Source organism: Lepidochelys kempii, chromosome 1 (assembly GCF_965140285.1).
Source record: "Lepidochelys kempii isolate rLepKem1 chromosome 1, rLepKem1.hap1, whole genome shotgun sequence".
Taxonomy (NCBI): Eukaryota; Metazoa; Chordata; order Testudines; family Cheloniidae; genus Lepidochelys; species Lepidochelys kempii.
Genome location: NC_136380.1, coordinates 185,869,366 through 185,883,499, shown reverse-complemented (window position 1 = coordinate 185,883,499; position 14,134 = coordinate 185,869,366). Strand labels below are relative to the sequence as shown.

General features: G+C 43.5%; 1 protein-coding gene across 3 annotated transcripts in view; it reads left to right on the top strand.

The window, feature by feature from the left end:
• The first annotated feature begins 3,136 nt into the window (after positions 1–3,136).
• Positions 3,137–14,134, top strand: part of LOC140895056 (Golgi pH regulator) — a 22,342-nt gene continuing 11,344 nt past the window's right edge. For 2 of the 3 annotated variants that reach the window (XM_073304235.1, XM_073304217.1), the window contains exons 1-5: positions 3,137–3,291; positions 6,898–6,957; positions 7,947–8,050; positions 9,233–9,339; positions 11,452–11,553. In XM_073304235.1, the coding sequence (XP_073160336.1) occupies positions 3,250–3,291; positions 6,898–6,957; positions 7,947–8,050; positions 9,233–9,339; positions 11,452–11,553 (415 nt within the window). In that variant the 5' untranslated portion in view covers positions 3,137–3,249. Of the gene's footprint in view, positions 3,292–3,670; positions 3,838–6,897; positions 6,958–7,946; positions 8,051–9,232; positions 9,340–11,451; positions 11,554–14,134 lie in introns of all 3 variants that reach the window. The other variant, XM_073304228.2, reaches the window with a different exon arrangement.

The following is a 14,134-nucleotide window of genomic DNA, read 5'->3' as shown; positions in this document are numbered from 1 at the left end:
CTAGTTCCTGTTACTGTTTTAAATAAGGATGGAGAAAACAGCAGCAAAAGCCAAGTGGATATGGTACCACTTGCAAGAATTGAGAGGTCTGCAGATTCCAATGAGACAGCTTTCATGTGGCAGTCGCTATGCTGGAAACCCAATGTGCTATCCTTCAAGTTCTTCCTTAAAAACAATACACTTCTAAGGTTAGTTTTCCACCACTAACTGTCCACCCTGCTCTCATGACTTAGCTCAGATCCTTTAGTTTAGCTCCCATTACCAACAGAACATAAAAATGATGATTTTTTAAATTTAAAACATGGAACTAATAGGAAACATGTTCAATCTCTTCATCTTTATGTTACACCCTTTGTACAACTCTTCCCCCCCAGCCCCATCCATGTTCTGTTTATTGAGATTGTAAGCCCTTCAGGGCTGGGAACTTGTCATTTTATATATCTGTGAAGCACCATGCATACCCCTGGTGCTACATAAATAATATTATAGAATAAATCTCCCTCCTTCTTTTTACCCTCTTTTTCCCTCCCCTGCAGGACTGCTCTTTTGGGGAAGGTATGAGTCTGAGGTCTTTCAAAAGAAACTGTCTTCTTCCCTGTGTGTATCTTTCATTGCTCAGGGATCAGCCATTTACATCTAGGGACAAACACTTCAAGGATTTGTATAAATACATGCAAGAGCAGAGCAGATACAAATCAGGGGCCAAATTCTGCCCTGAGTTATCCCTATGTGTTTATGTCAGTGGCATATGACCATAGGATGACTAGACAGCAAATGTGAAAAATTGGGACAGGGGGTGGGGAGTAATAGGAGCCTATATAAGAAAAAGACCCAAAAATTGGGACTGTACCTATAAAATCGGGACATCGGGTCACCCTATGTGACCAAGAGCAGAATTTGGCCTTGTATAATTGAATTTTGAATAGATTTCATGGTTCTTTCTGATATGAAATATAAAAAAACCCTTACAAAATCCAACACCCCCATGGAATTAGTGGAGATGAGTTTTTAAGTAGACGTAGATACAGGAAGAAGACGTTGGAGAACTTGGACATCAGTTTTACAGTAGATGATAGCACTAACAGAGCCAGGTTTTGAGCAGTGGCAGAGCCAGAGGGGGTGTTGGGCCACTGGTTAACACCTTCAAGTATACCTGTTGGCTTGAAAAGGTGCTGACCATACACCTAAAGGCAGCTGGGCGGGAAGGGTGGTTATACCCTACCTCCTACCCTTCAGTCAGCTCTGCCACTGGATGATAGCAGTTGGCATTATAAGAAAGGCCTCCGATCCTGTATAGTATTCTATCCCCTGAGTTAATTTTCCCACTGGTGGTGATGTTTTGCTTCTTCACAATGTAATGTAAAAGGAAAAAAAAATCAAAGCAAGAAGGTTGGCAATGTGAATTCCCAAATGGCTTGAGAGACTTTGGGACCAATCTGGTGACTCAACATCACCCAATGGAGAATCATTTTCATAATAAAATAAGTTGTAATTAATAAAGGTCCCTGATTTTCAAACAGCAAGGATACTGTGCTTTGTCAAACTCCAAACTAACCCACTTTCCTTTTTGTTTACAGTTATTTTTTATTTCTAACTAGAGATGGCTTGGGCCAGAAGATTTTTTGAGAGACAAATAAAGAATACCATTAAATACAAATAAGTGCATGATCGTAATATTAAGCGTTGGCTCTCAAACTGATAAAATCCAGGAAATTCCATGGTTGAACTTTCACTTCCCATTTGTGCTATTTATGCTGGATTTAAGGGACAAAATTCAACCTCTCCAGTTTGCGCTCTGTATCTCTTTGAAAGCATGATGCAGTTAATGGGCTTTGTATGGGAGCTTGTTCTTTGTAGCAGAATTTGCTCCCCTTATGTAGGATGATGTGCCTGGAGCACTCAGGTGATGATCTTGACTCATGTGTGATTATGTAACTGGAATACAGGAGTCAAAGCAGGGAAAAGTGGTGGAACTCTACTCATAACTCCTATTGATTTCCTGTCCACTGGTGGCTGCTGCCCCTTTCCTCTTCTGCCTCTTGTTTGTACACATTCTGTGGTCACGTTCCCTGTCAGTCGCTTATCTCATTGCTTGGCATTAGCCAGGAAAGTGAATCAGGTTTCCTCTCTGTTCCTAATTAGCACTCTAATTACAACTATAAATTCCTAGCATTCAGGCCTCAACATTTAACTAGTTGTCAGCAATAATAGTCCTACTCTAATGGTCAGTAACTTAATTCTTCTGAAACGGAAAGACATGTTAGGAACAAAATATTTCCAGTAGTGCTCTGGATGGTTAACCTTTTGAACACTAAAATGTTTACTTTAAAAATAGTGAAATGTAAAGCTCTGAGGGTATAGAAAATGGAATGACAAAGCACAAGCCATGTAAATATGGGACATTTTACTGCTTTCCCTAACGGTTGCACAACTTTTATTTTGTGTGTGGACCACCGCTGATGGAGAATCATGAACCTTTCTATTCATAATAGCACTAGCCCCCTTCCCCTCCCATTCCCAATCACAATAACATCCCTGTGGTAACTACAGCAATTACTCACACAGAGAAAGTGAAATTAGGAAAGCGTTTAATGTATTTTCAGTTTATTTAATGCAGTTTAGCAGCTACAAATAAAGTCAAACTGTGCCATATGGACCAGCCAGCTCCCGCCAGAGCACAGTTTGGGATCCCTGCTTTACATCTATGTGATGCGATGACCAAACACAGCATAAATGGTACTTAGGTGAGTTGCCAGGTTTATATAGTTTCTTAAATCTAGCAAGATTTTGTGAAAGGCTTTTTGATTTAAGAGCATAGTTTGCCTCAGAAACTGCTCAACAAGTCCTAGCGTAAAACTCTTCCACTAAGGGGGTTGTTGGCTTGCAACGTAGGTGCTTGTGAAAATGAGACAAATAACACGCACTAGATAAAACATTTGCTAGGATGCCTCAGCTCCAAGGCCTTGCCCCGCCAAGCCCGCCACGCCCCTACACTAAGAGCTCCCGTGCCCCGCCCCCTGTGCATTGGCCACGCCCCCAAGCGGACCTCCCAGGCACCGCCCTTTTTCTCATGGCCCCGCCCCTCTAATCTAACTCCCGCGCCCCGTTCGCTGCGGAGCTCGCTCCGCGCCCTCGCGCAGGCGCCGAGGTGGAGCCAGGCCGGGAGCGCGGCGCGGGGCGCGCGCGCAGCCTGAGGGGCGGAGCGGCCTGTGGCGGCTCCGGGTAGCGCCCCCTCCCCCCGCCGCCGCCATGAGCTTCCTGATCGACTCCGGCATCATGGTCACCTCCCAGGTACCGCCCGGCACGGACCCCCCCGCGGGGCAGGCGGGGGCCGCAGCAGCGGGGCGGGGCCGGGCCGGGCGCCACCCCCGCCCAGACCCGGCCCCGGCTGCCCCGCGGGCTGTTTGACTGGCACGCCGAGCCCCCCCCCCCCAAATCGCTGGGCCCCGCCCCAGCCTGGCGGTAAAGGGGCGGCGCTGCAGCCCCCACCCCAGCTTCGTGTGACGCGCCTCGTACCCCCCTCCCAGCGCTCACCCAAGGGGGGATGGTCCCGGGGCCCCCAGCGCTGCCCCCTCAGCACTGACTAAGGCGGGGACATTGAACTGGGCCCCCCCCCCCAGAGGTCTGTAATATCTGTGTAAAGAAAGTGAAACGGGCGGGGGGCCCCCAGATTTCCCTCCTTCTTCCCCAGATCCTGCCCTGTCACTGGGCACTCGCTGCGCTGTGGCCCACAAGCCCGCAGAATCCTCCCTGATGCCTCGAGTTGACTCTTCCTGCCTCACTGCAGTCCCCAGGATTATGGGGTGAAGGGGCTCCCCATTAATCCAGTGGCCCAGTGTGAGTGCACTTTCATTGCTAGCTTAGACTACGGCTCCCTCCTCTTTTGCTCGTGCTTCTCAACCTGTTCAGTGTCATGACTCTCTCTGCTTCAGCAGGAAAAAACAATCAGGACCCCCCCCCCCCCCCCCCATGTAACCAAGAGAAGATGGTTGTAACCCTCTCTGGACCTATTGGTGGCCCCTGTTGAGAACCTGCTTCTGTGATGTAAAGTCCACATCAGAATAAAACTATATACAAATCTCAAAATCAATCAGGATCTTTTAATTACTGAAACAGTATTCAGCTAAGTAAAATCTCAGGATTGTGCTTCCAAGCAACATGGGTGAGAAATTGAATTCCTATAACCCAACATAATTTGCACAAATCATAATTTGCCAAGTGTGGGAGCCCATGGCGAAAGTTCAGCCTGCTGTCCTTTGAACTGTCTTACTTACTGTCTATCATTGTCCAGAGTGCTAGTTACTCATGGCCTCTCCCTCCTGCTTAGAGCTGAGGAATTTGCTACAGTTTTCCTTTCCAAGTTTGAAAGATTTTAGTCTGTTTCTAGAAAGTATTTTTCAACTGCTGTTGGAGCTCAGACACATCGTTCTCCCTAGATCCACCTGCAACTCAGGACCATCTCCATCTCTTTCATTTCCTCCAGTTTCCATCAGTCATCTTTCATTTAGTCTCTATTTTAGACCTAGCTATCTCACTTAGAGCCTTATTAACCTCCGGTGTCTCGTGCCATCCTGTCCTTATTATTCCAGTTCAAATGGATCATTGCCCTGTTATAGCCAAAACAGTGTTATATGCGGGGGTGGACGGGACACAACCCACTTACTTGAACCTACCTCACTTGCTAGTTACTCTTCCTATCCCCTTTCTCTTTTTTCTCTCTCATCCAGGTTCTTAAAAAATAGTGTCATTTCCTCTCTGACTTCTTTCAGTCTGGTTTTTGACCGTTTCATAGTGCTGAGGCTGTCTTCTTCTTAGTAATAACTTGTGCATTGTCTCTAATGACACATCCTTTTCTTCTTATCCTGCTTGATTTCAGTGTGTCTTTTGGACCTGTTGATCACTCTGTTCTCCTTAAGCAAGTCTCCTTTTTTAGTCATTTTTGATTTGATTTCTTACCTTCTTAAATTGCTTCTCTTTTATTTCTGGGGGAGGCTTTGCATCATCTTCAGAAACATCAAGGTGCGTACTTAAGTTAGCCTATGTAATTGTGCCAATTTATTACTATTCTTCTCTTCTGACCCCTTTATTATTGGCACAATCACTTGTGGTGTCCTCAGTTAGACACTAACCTCTTCAGATTGTGTCTTCCTGAGTGTTTGTACAGTGCTAGGAACAAAGAAGCCCTAATCTTGATATTATTAGGTAAAAATTGATCTGTGTACTTGATCAGCGTCTTGTCCGTCTTCTCTGCTCCATTTGTAGCCGCTCCTTGCCAGCGTCAGCCTTGGAATCACTTTATGTAAGTAACACCTACAATACTTCCTTAACTCATTCCTTAAACCTTCTGCTTGATGGTAATAAGTCTTACCTTTTTCTTACCCTTTTGCTATCAGTCACTTCAAAGACTGAAGTCCTTCTTGTCCCAATTTCTCTGACTGCTCTCAATCACCCTCCTTAATTCATACTTTAATTCTGGTTTCAAGCAAAAGTGTTTGGTCTTCCTTGACTCATACTTTCCAGATCTTCCTTATCTGTAAATTTATTTCTTCTATTTCAGGAGCATAGCCAGAATTCGTCCTCATGTTGCTCATTTACTGCTTGTTACTATTAACTTCTTTGTTCCTCCTTAATCCCAGGTCTCTGCATGTCAGGGGTCCATAATGCTATCAAATTTTTAATGTGCTCTTGGGATAGGGGTACTCAATAGGTGGGTCGTGGGTCAAATCTGGACTTCCAGACACTTTTGAAAGGACCCCAAAATCTTTTTATTTACTTATTATCATTATTGCTGTTATTTTTTTATTTTCTTCTCTGGCGTCTGTCCGACCTCGACTATACCTTGACCCAGAAATTTGGACCTTGACAAAAAATAGACTACCCCCACTCTAGGAAGTGACACTGTATCACTGCCATCTGTTCTGCCTTTCTGATCCTATCTCTGACATCAAAAATATCCCTTTAAAATAAATTTTAAAAAAGAATCCTCCATGTTCCTTCTGTTCATCTTCTCTTAACTTTTATCCACCTGTTTTTTAGACCAATGCCTTTGTGCCATCTGGGAGACAGGTGTGGTCCTGTGGCTAGAGCAGGGCATTGGCAGTCAGGGCTCCAGAGTTCTGTTCTATTAGTTCTGCAGCTGACTTGTTCACTTTTGACCAAGTCATCTAACCTCTGTGTGCCTCAGTTTATCCATTCCCAAAATAGATATGGTATTTATTCTACCTCCCGAAAGGGTGTTGTGAGGCTTAGCTAATGTAAGTTAGTAAAGTGTTTTGCTTTGCGAATCTCTGATGACAAGCAGTATATAAGGAAAAGCATTATTGAGCTTGATCTGTCTTCTCCCTGTAACTTTTTACAGATGAGGAGGCTCTTGCTTTCATGTATTCTGCCTTATTTGTAACTCCCTTCCTCTCCCTGTAAACTGCTTCTCATCTTAAACTTTTTTCTTTCACTTAAACCAGTCTTTCTAAAGCATTGTGAGATAGTGTGTTAAGGCTGCTATGTAAAAATAGAATGCATTCTAGGTCTTCATTAGTCTAGTGAAAGAGATGATTTCTGTAATGTCTGCTTATACCTAGAAGAGGCATGCTTGTTTTGCCTCTATTTCCCACTTCCTCTGCCCGCTTTCATTGTAAAGTTGTGCATTACTGGGTCTGCAGTAAGGCAGTGGTACTCTGTGTCTCTGTTACATTTCATCTCACTTTAATCTCTCCCTCTCCCCATGCCAGCAGCCATTTTAGACCTCCCTGGTTATTGGATATTTGGAAACTGTGTGAAGACCAGGTGCTGTAGTCCTTTCTCTGCATTGCCTGATGTGGTGTTGTCCTGAAGCTTGGGACTTCACATTTTGCATGTTTTTTCCTAACCAATACCTTTGGATTGGCCTCTCTTTTACAGGTGCTCTTCTTTGGATTTGGGTGGCTGTTTTTCATGCGCAAGCTATTCAAGGACTATGAGGTGAGGAGGGGCTATTTCATTCAAACTGTGACTCTTTACATCTTACGGTGAAGCTGTAACATTGGAATCTAGTCCATTTAATAAAATAAGTAAAAAACAGTTTGGGGTACTTCCCCTTCCTTTGAGTTACTCCTCTCAGCTGTATTTTTGTGGTTTTACAGTTACATTTTCCTGTTTTTAAAAAAGAATGTTTTTCCTCCCCTGTTGCTACTTGAAAAACCCACCTAGACAACAGGGGAAATGGACAATACTGAGGAAACCGTGAAAGTTATCATACACAGTACTGTTAAATATAAACAAATTGAAAATGTAGAAAATATATATTTAGATATATTCCTCATCACTTTTGGTTATACTCACCGTGTGTGTTCCTCATAACAGTCATAGGTACAAAATTTTCACACAGACATTATTTTTAAGTTGATAGTGTCCCTTGAATTTAAATTTTGGAAAGCTGTTAAAAGACAGCGTGATTGGATTGTTAGGAAGAAGCTGATGGGGAATAAAATTGTGACAGTGTAGCAAAATAGGAGGGATATGAGAGAGAGTATTGTGTAGGTTAGGAACGGCCAAAGTGCAGGGCAAATGTAGTCCCATAGAGTATTACAATACGAACCATGGATACTCATGTCTAGAATTCAGAGTTTGGGCCAGCTGAGACTACAGGACCCAGCAAGTGATCCACCATCTTGATTCATGTGGCCTGACTGCATTGTATGCTGGAGCATGTAGTCTTTCTACGTACAGCACCTGTCTTAAGTACAAAGGCAGCTACAATCAGCTCAATGTTGTACAAACTGGATGTAGTCCTCTGTCTCCTTGCAAACTGCTAGCTTATCCCCCCTGTTTTGGCAAGGTCCGGGCACCTCAAGTGTAGACCTTGTTGTGTACTGAGGCACCTCATGGTTTATTTCCCCTGTCTGATATGTACTTGGCCAGTACCCAGTGAGGATGGAAGTGACTCCTGTCTTGTGTTTGCTCCATCACAGGTGCGACAGTATGTGGTGCAGGTGGTCTTCTCTGTGACCTTTGCCTTCTCCTGCACCATGTTTGAACTCATCATCTTTGAGATCCTGGGGGTGCTAAATAGCAGGTAAGTATGGGGGCTGCAAGATCAGGGCCTGGCCTTTGTTTTATTCTCTAGCTGCTCTGGTACTATTTCTGAGTTAATTGTCCCCATATCAAGGAAAAGCTGAAGGCAACATTATGAATAGCTCTATGAAGACATCTGAACAACAGGGTCATTCATATGATTGAGCATGAGGCTGGAAGCCAGGTGCTGCTGAGTTCCCATCCAGTCTCTGCTACCAGCTTGCTCTGAGTCCTTTGGGCAAGTCACTTATCTTCCTGCCTCAGTTTCTCCATCTATAAAATGAGCATTCTGTTTACACTATTTCCCTCAGGGTTGTTGTGAGGATTAATTCAGATAATGTTTGTGAAGTGCTCTGTAATTATAAAGAGCTACAGAGAGTATTTGCTCAGTGCTTGATTGTGATGAAAACAGCAAATAAGATACTATGTTAATTGAACAGTAAGAATGATAAAACAGTAACTGTAAATCTTGAACCGTGAAATCAGGATTGCTTGACTAATCTAAAATGACTGAAGACATGGAGTGAGGGCTTCCATATAAAAAGAGAGTTCAAAGTATTAGGCCTACTTCAGAAAGGAATAGAAAAAGAGGATATTGAACAGAGGGATATAGAGGCTGCCAGCTGGGTGTTCCGACTTACCTTTTCCCATGATACAAGAATAAGAGTGCACTCAAGGAAATTAAAAGGCAACACATTTAAAACAGATAAAAGGAAATGTATTATTTTTCTGTGGAATTTGCCATTGCAGTGTCAGTGATGAAAATATCTTTGCATGAGTACCACTATAAATAAGAACATATTAAATTATACTAGCTAGGAAAAATTGACAGGGACTCTCATTCTCCTGCATTGGGGCATAAATTGATCCTTAGCTGGAATTAGGAAGAAATTTTGCCTTATTGCTCAATTAGGTGCATTATGGAGTTGCACTGGCCACTGTGGACACAGGATACTTGATTAGATGGCCCATTGTTGTGTTCTGGTATGCTAATTGCTTTTTTATGCACACTTGTGAGCTCTAGAGTAAGATCCAGTATGGGGTGTCCCAGTGTGCTGCTTTTAGGTCAGTGTTATCTAGCTGTGCAACTTAGTCTGAAGGGAAGGGGTGAGATGTTTTCAGCTTTAAGAGGAATCCTTTGCGTTATGATCAGGTCCTGACCAATCTTCTGATTCCTTTTCAGCTCTCGGTATTTTCATTGGAAACTGAACCTGTGTGTGATTTTGCTCGTCCTAGTCTTCATGGTGCCTTTTTACATTGGCTACTTCATTGTGAGCAATATTCGACTATGTGAGTATGCAGATTTACAGCAGTGAGATTGTTAGGTTTGAGAATTATGCCTCACAGTGGGGGACAGGCCTCTTTCTCTTTGAAAGATGTCTCATTTTTCTCCCTACTCTGGCAGTTCTTACTGGGTAACTCCTCTTTCCCTGTCTCTGAAAGTTTTCGGGGCTTCCCGTGTGACAGACTGTTCACTCTGGAAGTAATTAAATCAACCCTTGGCCCTTAATACTCTAAACAAGGGGGCTCATTAAAAATACCGGTATTCAGTAAATTGTCTCACTACATAAGAGTTGATTATTATTTATTTCTTCTTGCCCAAATTCAGCAACTGCTATTTCGGTTCTTCCTTTCAGCCGTGTTTCTGCCTCTTCACCTTTCTTTCTATTTCTTTACTTCTTTTAGCTTTGTTTCCCTCCCCCCTTCCTCCCCCCCCCCCTTTTTTTTGTTTGATTTTCAGTCTTTGTTTATATTGAAGCTGATCGGTAAATGTAAAGCACCAAATTCTAGTCACAATACCTCTCTGGGCTCAGAGCCCCCACTAAGCAGGTTGGGAGACATTCTGCATGATACCTACAGATGATATTTTTCTTCATGTTTTCTTCCCTTTCCTGGTTCTTGAAGGTGATTGGTGCCTGTTGGTAACATTATTGGAATTTGTTGCTTTACCATTTGCAGGTCTAAGGGTCCTTAGAGCCCTTGTGTTGACTGTCTTGTTTTGGGGGGAAGTCAAATGACACACAGAAGCCTAGTAAATTAGTCCTCGCTCTTCTCCCCAACCTTCCTAAGATAAGGACTCAGGCTCCTCATTGGCTGACATACCTATCTGCTGCTGCTGCTTACTCTCCTGTGTGCTAGTCCTTCCCCAGCCTTAGCTGCTGATGTTCACCATCTTTCTGTTGTTACAGCTTGAGAGTGGAGGGTGGGTGCACTGACTGGGATGAAGAAGAGGTTCCTGGCAGAGGACACATGGGATGGGTGTTGACTTTAGTGCTTCCATTAACTCTTTCTTGCTATGTGTTCTTGCTACTTAGCCTCCAGTGTCTTCCATTTCTTCTGCAGGTATTTTTAAACTCAGAACTTTGATCTGCTCATTAATCCTTGTGTTCCTTGTAATATCTTCCAGAAGCATTGTTAGTTCTGGCAATGTTTTGGGTTCCCCAGCTGCATTCTTCATTGATGGATTTAAACATTCCCTCCCATTGGCCTTTAATCACAAGATTACTTAATTCCTTTTGGAAAATTTGTTTGTTTAAAAGTATTATTTTTAATTAACAAGAATTTCTGCTGGTCAGAGCTCAGGAAAGGCTTATAGTTACAAATCATAAAGCCTGGGTCACATATGAGCACATACCGACACTGTCAGCTGTAACACTTTCTAGCCCAATTTTCTGTGTGCATTCACAAGTAGGGCTAGGTTCCCCTCATTCTCTCCCCTATACAGAAGAAGGGCAAGATGCAGTCCACAGACTCTTCCAAGTGCAGGAACTGTTCCCTTACAGCAGTTGTTCTCAGCCCATGGGCTGCTTACAGCCCAATCAGCACACAGCTGTAGCCTATTTGACATCCTTAGGGCCATACAGGTAGTTAATATATTGTGTGGCTGTAGCCTACATAACACACAGAGAGCTGCATATGTAGCCCACAGTGGTAAATAGGTTGAGAACCACTGCCTTACAGTGCTAATGGGGGTAGGAAGTACTAACAGAAAGTGGGGTCAGGGCTCTGCTCTATCCCTGCCCAAGCTAGAACAGCTGATCATGCATATTGCATCTCCTTAAGAGATGTGGCAGCATGTGTCCTCCCAGTGTGTGCGAGCTCCAGGATTGTTTATACCTCCTTGAGGAGCAGGCTGTCCCAGAGCTCCCAAAAAGAGGAAGCATTGCATTACTCCTTGCTCTTGACTGTGCCTGTCAGGTGATTGAGCCGTTTGGAGTTGGCCAGTTTCATAAGAGTTACGGTAATAGATACTGTCAGCACAGTAGCACTGCCAGATTGCTCCTGTTTTAATCATCTCTGTGCAACACAATCTTGAGACCACTGTAGTGATTCTGCAGCCTTGCATGAAGCCTAGACACAGGAACTTCCTAATAATGCCTGTTTTCTCTCCCCTTTTCTCAGTGCATAGACAAAGGCTGCTCTTTGCCTGTGTTGTTTGGTTGACGTTCATGTATTTCTTCTGGAAACTGGGAGACCCATTTCCTATCCTCAGCCCAAAACATGGTGAGTTTTCATATGTATGTTTCTTTCTCCTCCTCCTCCTCTGCAGAGACAGTGCTTCAGCATTACACTGTGTGCTCTTGGCAACTCTTGTGAACTGAAGTACATTCCATAGCTGGTTGCTTACTCCCGAAAATAAGCTCTGAAAGTCAGGAAACCCCCATGAACCTTTAATGTCACCACAACACAGGTCCAAACAACTGGACTACCTAATTCATTTGTATTGTTTTCCCTCCAGAAAACAGCAGAAATCTAACAGGTCAGGAAGTCCTGGGTGAATCTGGAATCCAGAGGAACTTAACATTGCTTGCATTTTGGGGGGCAGAGTCCCCAAAACGTAAGACCTAAATGTTCACCACCAACATTCTTCCTTTTCTTGCGGGTGCTAAAGCAAGTCCATGGAAGAAGAGAACTTAGAAGAATCAGCACCCATTATTGAATAGTCAGTACTGAATTCTTGAGACCGGATTTTTGTTACCATGTTGTTCTCCAGCTCCTGTTGAAATGAATGAGAATTCTGTGCACAGAGGTGGCGGCAGAATCAGGCCTTAAATGCTTAATGGATGAATTCTCCCTCACTTGCTGATCCCCAGCATTGAAAGGACCCAAGAAGAAAGGAGAAATTAACAGGCTGGCCTGACCCTATAATAGCTGAAAGATTTCACCTGTGATTCGAAAACATTTTTTCTCTCGGAGAAAGAATGCCTGATTACTTCACATCCCACTGAAATCCACCCTCCTCTGGGATTGAATACAGCAGCTCTTCAGTAGTGTAGAGCAACATTGCACAGCAGTTTAGGGAATTGGAGGAAAGTAGTGTGTATCCATTTAAAGCTGCAGGAGGAGCTTGGTTTGGCAGAATGTGACCACCCAACTGGAATTTGGCCAGGGCATGGGAGCTAACCCTCTTAATCTATGTGTGAAAGTGCCATGGAATCTTTGACCACTGGAAATTTCAAGAATCTCTCTTTTTTTTTTTTTTACATCTACTCTTAAAGACAGCACTTACAGTCACACGGTGCCCCTTAGCACCATATGCAGGCATTGGCATAGAAAGACTATAAGAGAAGAGTGCCCACTGTTGCATCACCAGCATGATTAGTATATACTTTAATTAGTTTTCCACTAAAACTTTTGTTGCCCCTCATTCTGACTTTATAAAATGAACACTTGGTATGTCTCCTCTCTGATCACAAGAGGAAGAATGCTGGGAAAAGCTTGGGATATCTTGCTTTAAGTAGTTGAACATGTCATTTTTAAAGGCATCTGTATTTTACCTGCTCCAATATAATAGCACGTGGGGCAAAAGGCCAATGTATTGTTGCTTTGTAACTGATGTAAATCTGCATGTGGCTGCACATGACTCTGTGGTCTCAATCCCCTTTTGTTAATGCCCTTTGCTATTGTTTTCATCATTTATTTCCCTTCCCTGAAGCATGAAATGTGGCCTGGCTCTCAGCCACTTCAGCTTTGCAATCATATAAGCTCCAAATGTGCAGTGTGTGGCTGCTGCTTTGTATCTCATTCCCCAAAGGTGAGTGGTGTTTACTAGTCCATGGTACCAGATTTATATGAAAACCTGGTGTGTGGTTGTGGCTGGTAATAAAAGGTTGGGAAGGACAAATGAAACTCAGTCCAAATTTTGGAACTTAGCTTTTTAACTGCCTTGGTTGCAATGCAGTGCCTTAGTCTGTGTTTTATTGCAATGTTTTTAGTGTGAATTTAGCTCTAATTCAAAATGCCAGTGACAGTGTCACAGTTCATGGCAGTTACACCTGTATTCCCCCTCCATGGTCCCTTGAGGGCACCGGCTACAGGCGCCTCAACAGTCACCTCTCTTGGTGACCCATGTCTCTCTCCTGACCTGGGTTTTCCAGGCTGCACTGTTCCTTGCCTACACTGAGTTCCCCTGCAAGTCAGACTGCCTAACCAGGCCAGAGTCTGCTCTTTGCTCTCTCTTCAAATGCTATGAAAAATGTAATTGCCAGCAGTTGTAAGTTACCACGCAGCACTTTCTAAGCACTCATGTGTATTTTTAAGGTAAACACATAACAGAGAAAATATATAAAAACAATAAAAGCTCCTGTACATGTTAAAAACTTACCAGCGCTCACCCATGAGTCTTATGGGGCCTCAGTAGGCCAAAGACCTTCCTACCCCTGCCAAGAAGATTGGTGTCCCCCTTAGACAGCAGGTCCTGTCCATTTGCTGGGTCAGAAGGAAGGCCCTGAGTCAGTTTAAATTCAGGCTATTTATCCAAATGTCCTTTTTTTATCTGTTGGTCTCTGGAGAATCCAGTCTGAAACAGGTAGCCCTGCCTTATGGAGTAGAACACAATCATACTTAAACCATTCATGTAAACCAGTGGACCCAAAAGGTACTTCTTGGGGTTGTAATATCTCCCCCATGAAGATGTTACATACAGTCTGATTCACAATAATACATAAATGTAATGCCATAAGTCTTTCAGGGATATTGCAGGAAATTGCTATGTCTGTTACAGATAGCACCTCTGATAGTCTCTGTATCCACAAGATGGATATAGCGCAGCCAGAAGCAGCATAAGCTTCTCTACTCTAATGCC